This window comes from Chenopodium quinoa, unplaced genomic scaffold (genome assembly GCF_001683475.1).
Source record: "Chenopodium quinoa cultivar QQ74 unplaced genomic scaffold, ASM168347v1, whole genome shotgun sequence".
Taxonomy (NCBI): Eukaryota; Viridiplantae; Streptophyta; class Magnoliopsida; order Caryophyllales; family Amaranthaceae; genus Chenopodium; species Chenopodium quinoa.
The window spans coordinates 2,725,365-2,740,080 of NW_018743199.1; the positions used below are offsets into that span (position 1 = coordinate 2,725,365).

The 14,716-nt window shown below is 38.5% G+C and overlaps 2 protein-coding genes across 2 annotated transcripts; one reads left to right on the top strand and one right to left on the bottom strand.

The window, feature by feature from the left end:
• Positions 1 to 12,506, top strand: LOC110733483. Its single transcript, XM_021913540.1, has 6 exons — positions 1 to 324; positions 966 to 1,125; positions 1,496 to 1,609; positions 11,148 to 11,351; positions 11,721 to 11,885; positions 11,975 to 12,506. The coding sequence occupies exons 2-6, from the start codon at positions 979 to 981 to the stop codon at positions 12,257 to 12,259; spliced, it is 915 nt and encodes a 304-aa protein (XP_021769232.1). The 5' UTR covers positions 1 to 324; positions 966 to 978; the 3' UTR covers positions 12,260 to 12,506.
• Positions 12,507 to 13,099: 593 nt separating this feature from the next.
• On the bottom strand, positions 13,100 to 14,008 carry LOC110733484 (peroxisomal membrane protein 11-4-like). The gene has a single exon (XM_021913541.1). The coding sequence runs from the start codon at positions 13,837 to 13,839 to the stop codon at positions 13,147 to 13,149; it is 693 nt and encodes a 230-aa protein (XP_021769233.1). The 5' UTR covers positions 13,840 to 14,008; the 3' UTR covers positions 13,100 to 13,146.
• Positions 14,009 to 14,716: the final 708 nt, after the last annotated feature.

The following is a 14,716-nucleotide window of genomic DNA, read 5'->3' on the forward strand; positions in this document are numbered from 1 at the left end:
ATGACAATCATACTCTCCCTATCTAAAATTTAGTCATTTTAGTATCGTAAACTAATCGAGTTTATCGGCGACTAAATCCGGGTTAAGGAAGACTAGTAAAAATGTTGTAAACCCTTCGTTGATTCATTGACACCGACAACCCCACAAAGTCCACAACACCTCATCTTCCTCCCTTTGTCTTATCGGCGAACTTCACGAATTCGTCGCTCTTCTCAAATTAATCCACACTTTTCTCTCTCCTTTGACAAAGCTTGAGATCTCATCACTGAAGAACGTAAATCCCTATTCTATACCATTGACTTCAATTCAATTTTCTGATTTCAGGTAATTTTCATTTTCATTGTCCCCAATTTTATTTTTTTAGCGATTTTTTCAATTAAACTTTTTAGGGCAAATTTTACATATTTATACTTGGATTGGACCTAGTTTGAACTTACTATAGTATTTTGAGAGAAGTAAGTGAACAATAAATTTGATTTGATGATGAATTTTTTTTTTAATTTTAAAATTTAATAAGCTCGGTTTTATCAGATGGGAACCCTAGTTTAGTATTACTGCACCATTTCACAGAATTTGTGTTATTTGATATTCAGTATAAAATTAAGGAGTTAGTATAACCGAAAATGACTGGTATTGGACTAAAATTCAAATGATATGAGTAATTAAAGAATGCTGAAATATACAACGCTTAAATCTTGCATGATCAACTCATACTGGTGTGGTGTATGATAGCCAGAGTGTACAAACCTATCTATCTGTTCTAGTCTTTGGGTGTTGGAAGAGAGGTTTGCATTTCTATCAATTGCAGTATTAAGACTCAATTTGGAGGAATCTAACATGTATCGAGATCGCTTATTAGTTATTACAATGACATTCAGTGTTGGGTGTAGATATATTTCCTTGCACCTCTGACTTTGCGGTATTACACACTTATAGTTGCGGCATTTGTCTATTGGTTGATGCAGAAGCACCTATTCAATGAGAAACTTGAATGAGTTTCAAGGATTCTGGGGCTCAGTGGCTCGGAAGGCTAAAGCGGTCCTTGATGATGATGTTCCGCCTGAACAAGCTGAAGTCCCTAGGGCAGCTCGTAGGTACGAAGATAATGTTGCTTACGGACAGCAGGTGAGAATGGCATGTTTTGATTGTGGACTGGACCATGATAAACATTTTGTTCTCAATTTATCTTCTTTACAACCCTTTTGATTACTTATACCCGCGGAGCAATAAGGAAACGAAGTAATCCTGTGTAAACGCACTCGAGAGGAGGACAATTATCCTGGAATGATAGTTTGACCTGTGAGGAAAAGTAGGGATATAAAAGATTTTTATGTAATATATAAATACCCATAACTGAGTATTTTGCTGCTTGATCTCGAATCTTATATAAATGGTCAGGTGCCAGATGGTATAATTCCGTTTTTGTTTAATGTTTGCTGCTGCATTGATATACCATTCTGATAGTACTTTCATTATTTAAGCTCTCTGATTGCAGGATGGCCATCAATTTCAATCCGAGCAGGGTCGCAAAAAACCAGATAAAGCTGTCTTACGGAAGGGATTTGGTGCTATTGCTTCTTCATTTAATTATCTTGGCAATGCCTTAGAGGTAAGATTGATGTAATAGTACCATAATGTTAAAAGTATTTTATAAAGCACTCTGCAGTGAATTTGCTCCATTTTGTGCTATGTTTTAGGCTTTTTTTTTACCAATCCTCGTGTGGCTTAGACACTTAGTGTTATTTATTATATCCTTGGATTTTATCTCAATAGATTGAATCCTTGAGGAGAACTTTCTGTGCCGTTCTTCTTTATGCAAATCCCATCATGCTGTTGATATTCATTAAGGTTACGTAATTGGATTATCTGAAAGGTCTTTTAAGAGAATTTTTTCCTGCAAAGTGCTATGAAAGGTCCATTTACGACCCATAGCCATCTAAAAGTACAAAGATGTGCCATCAACTATAGCTACCATGAGAAAACCCGCACTGCCTAAAATTGTAATTATTTAAAAACACAAACACAGTTTACAAGACTGATGCCCGGTCTTGATGGTGGTAATTAGTGAGTTAAGTCAGTTAATGAATGGTTGTAGTGGGCGTGTCACTTGAAGAACCCCTCTGGTAAACTGAACTCAGAATACAGATGCTCATGTGAGGAACCTAGAGATCTCAATTCAGGTAAACAGGTCGGGTTTTGGTCGGGTAAGAGTGGGTCGGGTTTTGGTCGAGTAAGAGTGGGTCGGGTCAGGTCAACTCGGATTAATTCCATAACCTATGCGGGTTGGGTTTGGGTTGGGTCATGCTTGAGTCTAGTCACGTCGGGTCATGCTTCTTATCGGGTTTAGGTCGGGTTACATTCGGGTCGGGTGAACAATAGTTCGGGTTTTCACGGGTTAAAACGGGTTAGGGTAATTTTCGGGTTCGAGTCGGGTTCGGTTCAAGTCAATAGTTTGCGGGTAAGAATCAAGTCGGGTCATTCTCGAGTTTGAGTCGGATTCGGTTAAAGTCAATAAGTTGCGGGTTATAATCAAGTCGGGTCATATTCAGGTTCAAGTTGGGTTAGATTTAAGTCAATAATTTGCGGGTTATAATCTGGTTGGGTCATTTCCAAGTCGGGTCATTCTCGGATTCAAGTCGAGTTATGTTCAAGTCAATAATTTGCAGGTTATAATAAGGTCGGGTCATTTCCAAGTCAGGTCATATTCGGGTTTAACTAAGGGGCCGTTTGGTTAGGGGTATTCAGGAAAGGGAATGAGAATCAATCAACCCGATTCCTTTTATTGTTGTTTGTTAAGCACTTTCTTTCATTCCCTTTACCCCCTTCATTCCCCCAAATCCCTCTAACTCCATTCCCCACCCCCCCAGGTCCATTCCATTCCCTACCCACCTTCACATCACCACCTCACCACCTTCACACCTACCAACACCACCAGAAACCAGCCACCTTACCACCGCCGACACTACCCCGACCACCGCCCCCTCCCCCGACCACCGCTGCCCCTCCCCCGACCCTGCCCTCTCTTACCCCGCAAAACATCCCACAGCCCCCGCAAAACCCCTCCCAATCCCCGTAAAACTGCCGCCCAACCCTCCCACCACCATCGTCGACCCTTCCCCGAGCCTCGCCGCCTGTCCCCTTCCCCGCAAAAGCATTCCTCTGCCACTTCCTAAACCCCTCGTCGATCTAGGGTTTTTTCGATTAGGGTTTTTTCGGGGCTGTGGAAGGTTTTGCGAGGGGCGGGGATGGCCGGAGAAGGGAGGCGAAGGGTGAGGGAGGTGCGGCGACTGGTTTGGTGGTGGTTCGGTGGTGGGAACGTTAGAGAATTAATGTTACTGGTGGTTGTGTGGTGGTGGGACAGGTGAGTCTCATTCCCTTTGTTTTTAAAAGAAACACCACCCCAAATTTTAGGTATTTTCATTCCATTCCTTCTCTTTCCCTTTGTTCATTCCATTTCCGATTACCTCGTGCGAACCAAATTGCCCCTAAGTATAAATAGATAATTTTCATTTTTATCAAGCTAATTATTTCCTATGACTAATATATATGGCAATATACTGGGAACTATAGTCTATAATTTAGGAAGATAATTATCTTCTTTGACCATACAACAAATATATACTATATTTAACTCTAAATTTGAGGATGATGCTCCTTTCTTTTGCTGGCGTGGACCGACTTGGTCTCCCTAGACAAAATGCTTTGATCAACAATAATAAGGTGGTCCGAATTGCATTTAAGGTGATTTGAAATCGGGTTGAATTTAGGTCGGGTCAATAACAAGTCGTGTTAATTTCGGGTCGGGTTTTTAACATGTTGGGTTAAATTCGAGTCGGGTTAGGAACGGGTCAAGTTGAATTCAGGTCAGGTTAGTAACAAGTCGGGTCAAATTCGGGTTTTGACAGGTTAAAACGGGTTTGGGTCAATTTCGGTTCAAGTCGGGTTCGGTGTAAGTCAATTAAATTGGCTGTTGCAGGTAATCGATGCAAGTTGTAAACCGGTAAATTGGCCGTTTAAAGGCAAAAATGATGGTTCCACCTACCCAATTGGACTCCCGGAGGGTATTAGGGATTATGATAAACACTTTGGCAATTTTTATTCTGGGCGAAAAAAAGTCTAAAAATTTCCAAAATTGAAGGCTAATGTCCACGTTTTTTGAGAAATTTTGGAGGTTTCGGAACCCGGTGTCGAAAAGTCTTGAAATTCTATGGGATACATCTCGGGATCATATAATGTCGTTTGGAACCATATATGATGATTATATGTTGTCATTAGAGCTGGTTATTGGGCGGGTCAGGGTCGGTGCGGGTCGGTTGCGGGTCAGGGTCAAAGAGGGTCACATTTTATAGGGTCAATATAGGGTCGGGCCAATGCGGGTTGCGGGTCGATAATGGGCGGGCCTACAAAATATCAATTAAAATATATATTGGACAAAGCCATGATTAAATATATATGAATACAAATTAATCTATATAATTATTTTTACATTATGTATTTTATTTATCAACTAAATTGGAAAAACATGTTGGCCCTATATTGACCCTACCCAATAAGGGCCCTGTCCATTAATAGCCCTGTCCATTAAAAGCCCTATGAGCTTGGCCCTGACCCTATTATCATTGGGCTACCCTGTCCAATAACCACCTCTAGTTGTCATAGATGTTCGTGGTCGGCTTGAGTTAATGAAATCGGTGCAAGTTGTAAACCGGTAAATTGGTCGTTTAATGGCAACTTGGATGGTTCCACTCACCCAATTGGACTCCCGGAGGGTATTAGGGACCATGGTAAACATTTCGGCAATTTTTTTTTTCCGGGAGAAAAAAAAAGTCATAAAATTCCAAAATTGAACGTTAATATCCACGCTTTTGGAAAAATTTTGTAGGTTTCAGGGTCCGGTGTCGAAAAGACTTTAGATTTTAGGTGATACCTCTCAGGGTCATATAATTCCGTTTTAAACCATATATGATCATTATTGTCATAAATGTTCGTGGTAAACTTGATTTAATGAAATCGGTGCAAGTATTAACCAGTAAATTGACTTTTTAAAGGCAAATTGGATGGTTACATCCATCCAATTGGACTCCTGGAGGGTATTAGGGACCATGGTAAAAATTTCGGCAATTTTCATTCTTGGGCTATAAAAAGTAAAAAAAAATCCAAAATTGAAGGCTAATTGTCCACGCTTTTTCAGAAATTTTGGAAGTTTCAAGGCCCAGTGTCGAAAAGCCTTGAAATTTTAGGGGATACATCTCGAGGTCATATAATGCCGTTTGGAACCATATATAATCATTATATATTGTCATAAATATTCATGGAAGGCTTGATTTAATGAAATCTGTGCAAGTTGTAAACCGGTAATTGGCCGTTTAAAGGCAAATTGGATGGTTATACCTAGGAATGGCAACAGATCGGATTCGGGTCGGATGTGGCTAAATCCGAATCCGATCCGTTAAGTAAATGGACCCTGGCTCGGATCCGAATCTGAAAAATCCGAGTCCGAATCCGATCCGACTCGTAATTTTCGAATCCGAATCCGATCCGTTTATACGGACCTCCGAAATGATCCGATTTTTTTTTTTTTTTTGTAATGTCATATACTTATAATTGCTTGTATTGTCATACCAATTAAAGTATTGACATAACATATTTAAATTATAAACTAAGTTACATAACAAAATTTTGCTACAAAACAAGCAAATAAATGTCGCAAGTTAAAGAGCATATGCTTATACTCTCGGATTCGGACTCCGTCGAACTTTGCGTAGGGTCCAAGTCCGATCCACCTCCTATTTGGATTTGGATTCATTTTATCGGATTCGGACTAATTTTAAACGAAATTGAATCGGATTTTTTCCTTTCGATCGGATCGGATTCGAATCGAACTCGGATTAAATTGCCATCCCTAGTTACACCCACCCAATTGGACTCCCGGAGGGTATTAGGGACCATGGTAAACATTTAGGCAATTTTTATTTTCGGGCAAAAAAAAGTCTAAAAATTCCAAAATTAAAGGCTGCCACGCTTTTTTGGGGAAATTTTGGAGGTTTTAAGGCTCGGTGTCTAAAAGCTTTGAAATTTTAGGGGATACATTCGGGGTTATATAATGTCGTTTGGAACCATATATGATCATTATATGTTGTCATAAATGTTCGTGGTAGACTTGAATCAATGAATTCGGAGCAAGTTTTAAATCGGTAAATTGGTCGTTTAAAGGTAAATTGGATGGTTCCACCTAACCAATTGGACTCCCAGAAGGTATTAGGGACCATGGTAAACATTTCGTTAATTTTTATTTCTGGCAGAAAAAAAGTCAAAAAGTTCCAAAATTGAAGGCTAATATCCTCGCTTTTTGAGAAATTTCTAAGGTTTCGGGGCCCGGTGTTGAAAAGACTTGAGATTTTAGGGAATACATCTTAGGGTCATATGATGTCGTTTGGAACCATATATAATAATTATTTGGTGTCATAAATGTTCGTGGAAGACTTGAGTTAAAGAAAACGTTGCAAGTTGTTAATCGGTAAATTGGCCGTTTAAAGGAAAATTGAATGGTTCTACCCACCTAATTGGGCTATCAGAGGGTATTAGTGACCATGGCATTCATTTTGGCAATTTTTATTTTCGGGCGAAAATAAATCAAAAAATTACAAAATTGAAGGCTAATATCCACGCTTTTTTAGAAATTTTTGAGGTTTCGGGTGTCCAAAAAACTTTGAGATATTAGGGGATACATCTCGGGGTCATATAATACTGTTTTAAACGATAAATGATCATTATATTTTGTCATAAATGTTCGTGGTAGGCTTGAGTTAATGAAATCAGTGCAAGTTGTAGACCTGTAAATTGGCCGTTTATAGACAAATTTGATGGTTCCACTCACCCAATTGGACTCCCAAAGGATATTAGGGACCATGGTAGACATTTCTGCAATTTTTATTTTGGGTGAAAAATAGTTAAAAAATTCCAAAATTGAAGATAATTTTTGAGAAATTTTGGAGGTTTCGGACCCAGTAGAAAAGTCTTGAAATTCTAGTGGATATATTTCGGGGTCATATAATGCCGTTTGGAACCATATATGATCATTATTTGTTGTCATAAATGTTCGTGGTAGACTTTAGTTAATGAACTCGGTTTGAAACGGTAAATTGGTCGTTTAAAGGCAAATTAGATGGTTCCACCCACCTAATTGGACTTCCGTTGGGTATAAGGAACCATGGTTAACATTTCGGCAATTTTTATTTTTGGGCGAAAAAAAGTAAAAAAAATCCAAAATTGAAGGTGGTGTCAAATCCACGCTTTTTGAGAAATTTTGGAGGTGGCGTCAAAAATATTTAAAATCTTTGGGGATACATCTCGGAGTCATATAATGTCGTTTGGAACCATATATGATATTATATGTTGTCTTAAATGTTTGTGATAGGATTGATTTAATGAAATCAGTGCAAATTGTAAATCGATAAATTGGCCGTCTAAAGTCAAATTGGATGGTTCCACTCACCCATTTAGAATCCCGAAGTGTATTAAGGACCATGGTAAACTTTTTGGCAATTTTTATTTCCGTGTGAAAAAAGGCTAAAAAATAAAAAAATTTAAGACTAATCTATGCATTTTGCGAATATTGAAGGTTTCAAGTCTCGGTGTCGAAAAGTCTTGAAATACTAGGCAATAAATCTCGAGGTCATATAATGCCGTTTGGAACCATATATGATCATTATATGTTGTCATAAATGTTCATGGTAGGCTTGAGTTTATGAAATCGGTTCAAGTTGTAAACCTGTAAATTGGCCGTTTAAAGGCTAATTGGATGGTTCCACCCACCCAATTGGACTCCAGGAGGGTATTAGGGAACATGCTAAACATTTCGGCAATTTTTTTTACGGGCGAAAAAAAGTCAAAAAAATTCCAAAACTAAAGGCTAATGTCTACGCTATTTGAGATATATTGGAGGTTTCGGGGCTCGGTGTCAAAAAGTCTTGAGATTTAAGGGGATATATCTCGGGGTCATAATGCCGTTTGGAACCATATATGATCATTATATGTTGTCATAAATGTTCGTGGTAGACTGGAAATCGGTGCAAGTTATAAATCAGTAAATCAACCGTTTAAATGAAAATTGGATGGTTCCACCCACCTAATGAGACTTCCGGAGTGAATTAGGGACCATGGTAAACGTTTCGGCCATTTTTATTTGCGATGGAAAAAAGTCAAAAAATTCCAAAATTGATGGCTAAATATCCACGTTTTTTTAAAAAATTTGGAGGTTTCGGGGCCCTTTGTCATTAACCCTTGAGATTCTAGGGGATATATCTTAGGGTCATATAATGCCGTTTGGAACCATATATGATCATTATATGTTGTCATAAATGTTCGTAGTAGGCTTGAATTAATGAAATCGGTAAGAGTTGTAAATCGGTAAATTAGTCGTTTAAAGGCAAATTTGATGGTTTTACCTACCAATTTGGACTCTAGCAGGGTATTAGGGATCATGGTAAACATTTCGGCAATTTTTATTTGCAGGCGATAAAAAGTCAAAAATATTAAAAAAATAAAGGCTAGTATATACGCTTTTTGAGAAATTTCAAAGTTTTCGAGGCCCGGTGTCTAAATGTCTTGAAATTATGGGGAATACATCTCTAGTTCATATAATGTCGTTTAGAACCATATATGATCATTATTTGTTGTCAGAAATGTTCGTGATAGACTTGATTTAATGAAATCTGTGCAAGTTGTAAACCGGTAAATTGGCCGTTTAAAGGGAAATTGGATGGTTCCACCCACCAAATTGGTCTCCCGGAGGCTATTAGGGAGCATGGTAAACATTTCAGCAATTTTTTTTTCGGGCGAAAAAAATCAAAAAATTCCAAAATTAAAGGCTAATATCCACTCTTTTTGAGAAATTATGGAGGTTCCGGTGTCGGAAAGACTTGAGATTTTAGGAGATACATCTCGGGGTCATATAATGTCGTTTGAAACCATATATGATCATTATATGTTGTCATAAATGTTTGTGGTAGGATTGAAATAATGATATCGGTGTAAATTGTAAATCGGTAAATTGGCCGTTTAAAGGCAAATTGGATGGTTCCACCCACCCAATTGGACTCCTAGAGGGTATTAGGGACCATGGTAAACATTTCGGCAATATTTATTTTGGGGTAAAAAAAATCAAAAAATTCCAAAATTGAAAACTAATATCCACAATTTTTGAGAAATTTTGGAGGTTTTGTGGCCCGGGGTCGAAAAGTCTTGAAATTCTAGGGGATATATCTCGGGGTCCTATAATGAATTTTGGAACAATATATGATCATAATTTGTTGTTATAAAAGTTCGTGGTAGGCTTGAGCTAATGAAATCAGAAGTTGTGAATCGGTAAATTTGTTGTTTAAAGGCAAATTGGATGGTTCCCCCACCCAATTGGACTTTTGGAGGGTATAAGTTACCATGGTAAACATTTCGGCAATTTTATTTTCGTGCGAACAAAAGTTAAAAATTCAAAAATTGAAATCCATGCGTTTTGAGAAAATTGGGATGTTTGAAGGCCCAGTGTCAAAAAATATTGAGATTTTATGGGATACATCTCGGGGTCATATAATGCCGTTTGGAACCATATATGATCATTATATGTTGTCATAAATATTCGTAGTAGGCTTGAGTTAATTAAATCAGTGCAAATTGTAAACCGGTAAATTGACCGTTTAAAGGCAATAGGATGGTTCCACCCGCCAAAGTGGACTCTCGGAAGGTATTAGGGATCATGGTAAACATTTCGGCAATTTTTATTTCCGGGCGAAAAAAAGTGAAAAAAAAATCCAAAATTGAAGGCTAATATCTATGTTTTTTGAGAATTTTTGGAGTCTTCGGAGCCCAGTTTCGAAAAGTTTTGAAATTTTAGGGAATAAATCTCGGGGTCATATAATGTTGTTTGGAACCATATATGATCATTATTTGTTTTCATAAATGGACGTGGTAGGCTTGAATTAATGAAATCGGTGCAAGTTGTAAACCGTTAAATTTGTCGTTTAAAGGCAAATTGGATAGTTCCACCCACCCAATTGGACTCCCGGAGGGTATTAGGAACCATGGTAAACATTTCGCTTATTTTTATATTCGGGCGAAAAAAGTCAAAAAATTCCAAAATTGAAGGCAAATATTCACGCTTTTTGGGGAATTTCGATCTTTCGGGGCCCGGTGTCGATAAGCATCGAGATTTTAGGGGATACACGTCGAGGTCATATAATGCCGTTTGGAACCATAAATGATCATTATATGTTGTCATAAATGTTCGTGGTAGGCTTGAGTTAGTGAAATCGGTGCAAGTTGTAAATTGGTAAATTGGTCGTTTAAAGGCAAATTGGATGGTTCCACCCAGCCAATTGGACTCCCGGAAGGTATTAGGGATCATGGGAAACATTTCTGCAATTTTGATTTCCGGGTTAAAAAAAGTCAAAAAAATTCCAAAATTGAAGGCTAATATTCACGCTTCTTGAGAAATTTGGAGGTTTAGCTGTCAATTAGGGTAAACGGGTCGGGTTTAGGTCGGTAAGAGTGGGCCGGGTCAATACGAGTCGTGACAATTCAGATTAATTCCATAACTTAGGCTGGGCCTTGCTTTAGTAATTCTCGTGTCACGTTAGGTCATAGTTTGGGTCATGTCGTGTCATAGTTCTTATCGGGTTTGGGTCAGGTTAATAACAGGTCGGGTTAATAACAGGTCGGGTTTAATTCTCGGGTTAGGGTAATTCTCGGGTTCGATTCGGGTTCGGTTCAAGTCAATAATTTGCGGGTTAGAATTAGGTCGGGTCATTCTCGGGTTTGAGTCGGGTTCGGTTCAAGTCAATAATTTACAGGTTATAACCAGGTCGGGTCATTTTCAAGTCAGGTTAGTCTCGGGTTCGGTTCAAGTCAATAATTTGCTGGTTATAATTAGGTTGGGTCATTCTCGGATTTAAATTGGGTTAGGTGCAAGTTCATAATTTCTACACTCCCCCCCCCCCACCCAAAACTTTTATGGTTTTATGATAGGTTTTAAAATGCTTTTTACCCCTTGGTTGCTAAATTTGCTTCTAAGGTATCATTTTTGCATGTTGCTTGCAATTGTACATATTGAGCAATAATTATACTACTGATGTATGTACTGCGCTGATGTTCAGGAAGGGCTTAACATTGTGGAGAACCGCACTGCAGACATTATCCAAGACACTCGAAATCGAAGATACGCCAGGAAAAAATCAGCCCCTGACTTCAACCAACAGCCCACAGATGCTGGATCTGTGAAGGAGCCGTCTGGAACACAGAACCATGTGTCCTCAGTGGCTCAAACTGAGTTGAACATCCAATTGCAGGCATCTCGCGACGTAAGGTGGCCACTTTTTGATCACTGGTCATATAGTAAATAACTAATATAAAGGAATTTGCTATGTTCTGTTTCTCTAGAGCTCTCTTAAATGCTGTGCTGCACTTCTCATTTTTTTTTATTGGATTTCATTTACCCTTAGATTTGGATAAAGGAGGGCAGAAGGCTTTTATAAACTCTAATTAGTATATATAATTATATATACTTTGTAAGTATGATGTCTCAGATCTTATGTTTTAGTCCTTTAGTACTAAACTTAAAGTTATGTTATGTGTCATGTATCATGTGTCATATACTCTATCCTTCGGTTCTTACTGGATTGCTTGCGTTTATGGATTAATTATGATGGATACGTTTTTGGTGCATTCAGGTTGCTATGGCCATGGCTGCCAAAACAAAGTTGCTTCTTAGAGAGCTAAAGACTTTCAAAGCTGACCTTGCATTTGCCAAGGAGCGGTGTGCTCAGCTAGAGGAAGAAAACAGGATTCTTCGAGAGAGTTTGGAGAATGGGGACAACCCAGAAGATGATGAATTGGTGCACTTCTGAACTTATACCCATACAATCAAAGTATCTTCCTACATGATTATCAGTCAGATTATTTGACCTTTTGATTTTCATTACAGATACGACTCCAATTGGAATCTCTTTTGGCAGAGAAGGCTCGGTTGGCTCAAGAGAATGCTTTCTATGCTCGTGAGAATCGCTTCTTACGCGAGGTTGTTGAATATCATCAGCTGACCATGCAGGATGTTGTCTATTTAAATGAGAGGAGTGAAGAAATAATGGAGGTTTACCCTGCCAAGGTACCAAGTGGAACCAATCTGAACACAATAGCTACATTGCCATCTTTATCACCACCTGTTCACGCTTCTGAGCTTGTATTAAAAGAAAACGCAACTTCTAAATGAGGCACAAGTGAGCCCTGTTGTCATTCATAGTTAGTTTGTTAGTCCCCCCACCTCTTATTTTCTTTTGGTCTGGTTCACAGTAGGCTCGTATTGGATCCCTGTCTTAGGGTTCCGTCCACTTGTTTTCCTAGTCAGTGTCCTGGGTTACATTTATGATGAAGACTATAGATTTGGAGCAATTGTTTTCATGTGCTTCCTATAACTCTGTATATTCGTATCAATAATATCATACAGCTTTACCCAGCTACATACTTCATATTATTTTATGGCCTCGAACCACCACTTCCTTTCATCAACAATTGGCTACTACCTATCTTAATTTTTTTTTGGTAACCGTCTTTTTGTGAGGCGATGGAGCTATGTTTCTGAACTCGATCCTGATCTCTTAGACCACTTAGTCTCTAACTAGGAGGGATGTGGACATGTGGTGCCCTTCTTTGAGCCAAGAGGCTCCACATTACCATCCAATGTATCCCAGAGTCCATGACTCCCAGTGCAGCATAGCAAATACGTCGTTACATTATATTTTAATCTTTTGTTTAGGCTTATTTTCGTGCTTATTCATCTCGGTTTCAACCTTTCAGGTGTATTATTGTTTTCGCTTAATCTTTCTTACATTTGTGACAGTTAATTTACCTTCTGAAATGTTCAATCACTTAAGCACATGTTCACAACCATGTCCAGAATAGTTACATAACTATACCTTTGATTAAATCCAGAATAGTTACATAACTATACCTTTGATTAAGTTCCAAGATGAAAAAACTCATGCACTTATTGCAGTATTTTCTTTGCAATTTTCTCTAGCATCAGAGTACTTAAAACATTAAAAAGTATCTCAATTAGTTACATGTAAACCCAAAAAAAAAAAAAAAGTTCTACATTCTTCAAGAAGGCCAATTTCTATACCAACCAGCCCATGCAGAGACAAGACCACTAATCCCCAACGTCACAGCATGACAGCAAAACGGGTTTGGCTCAATCTCCGCCACCGCAATGATCAAGTCCGCCACATTCGCTGCCACCGCCATCAACCTCATCACTCGATCCCCCCTTATTTTCCCCACCCCTTCCTTCACCTCCTCTTCCTTCTTTTCACCCTCATCCAAACCCTTAAGTAGCAGTTTCTCCTTCTTCAGTCCTTCATGCATGAGAATGAAGTCTGACATTATGAAAAAAACATAACCAACTGACTCACCAAAAGCTGAAATGAAGCTCATTTTCTTAGCCAACTTTGCATCCAACACTCCAAGCCTTGACAACCAAGTAAAGTGGTCGAAAAAGAAGTAAACCATTTCCCCTGCATTCCCTAGCACGGCCAAGGTCTGGAGCCCACGGGTTGGGCCGGGGTTCCTCCGGATGGTGTTGAGCCCTGTCAAGGACCGGCCACTCCGAAAGGCCTTCCGACTCATGCCTGCAGCCACCTCCCATAGTTTGAACCGTTGGGCCAACTCGGGCTGTGTTGCCTCGAGGTGCCAATGGGCCAACTTGGAGACATATTGGTATGTCTTGACTAGCTTGTCTATGCCATCTCTTTTGGCTAAGAAGATGACTAGCTTATCTAAGGAATCATTGCTCATGGTTTGTTATTCTTCTCTCTTTATTGTGTGTTGGAGGGTACTTCAGAATCTTTGGCTAGTTGAGTTGGGATTATGGGGTTGTATTGTAAGTTTTGTACTTGGAAGCGAAATAGAAGCAGAGCCACAAAGTAGGTATTATTTGGGATAATGTAGAGGATTAATAAGGAACACATGTTTGGACCCTATTTTCCAAATTTTGGCTACCATAATATATTTGTTTTAGTTGCATAGATTTTGTCTCTTTGCATCGAAAGCAATCGAGTATTAGTCTAACTTTCATTAGAAACAAATCAAAGCCTTATGTAAGAAAACAAATCAAGATATACATTGATCCGAGTAAACGAAGCTTCATAAACAAGAGAATTAATCTATATATATAGATGCCATGACAAAGATTGAACATTAAGTTGTACGCATTTGACTGAACCAAAGCTATATCAGAAGCTGCACAACCACAACAAAAATTGAAATGCATACTCAATTCATTTAATTTTTTGTGAGATTCAGTGTGTTGCTTCCATTTACAAGTATTAATTTGTTCTTCGTAAGTAAAGGATGAACATAAATTCAAATTTATTATTGTTAAAATTTGTCCCATGTTTTAAACATATGGTTTCTAATTGAACCTTGTAGGTACTAACTAAAGTACTCCGTAATCACTATGTATAGATACCAGCATCATTTAAATAGTGAGAGAACAATGAATTAGTTATGGTGATGGTGCGTCAACGGTAAAAAATTACATGGTATGCTTGTTTCCGTATGGCCCATTTGAATATGTTTGGCTACATGTCAACTTTTTGTTGAGAGTCTTTACTTCTAATAAAAACAGTATAGCAGGTTGTTTGGGTCCAATTTAGTCCAATTGGGCTTAGGT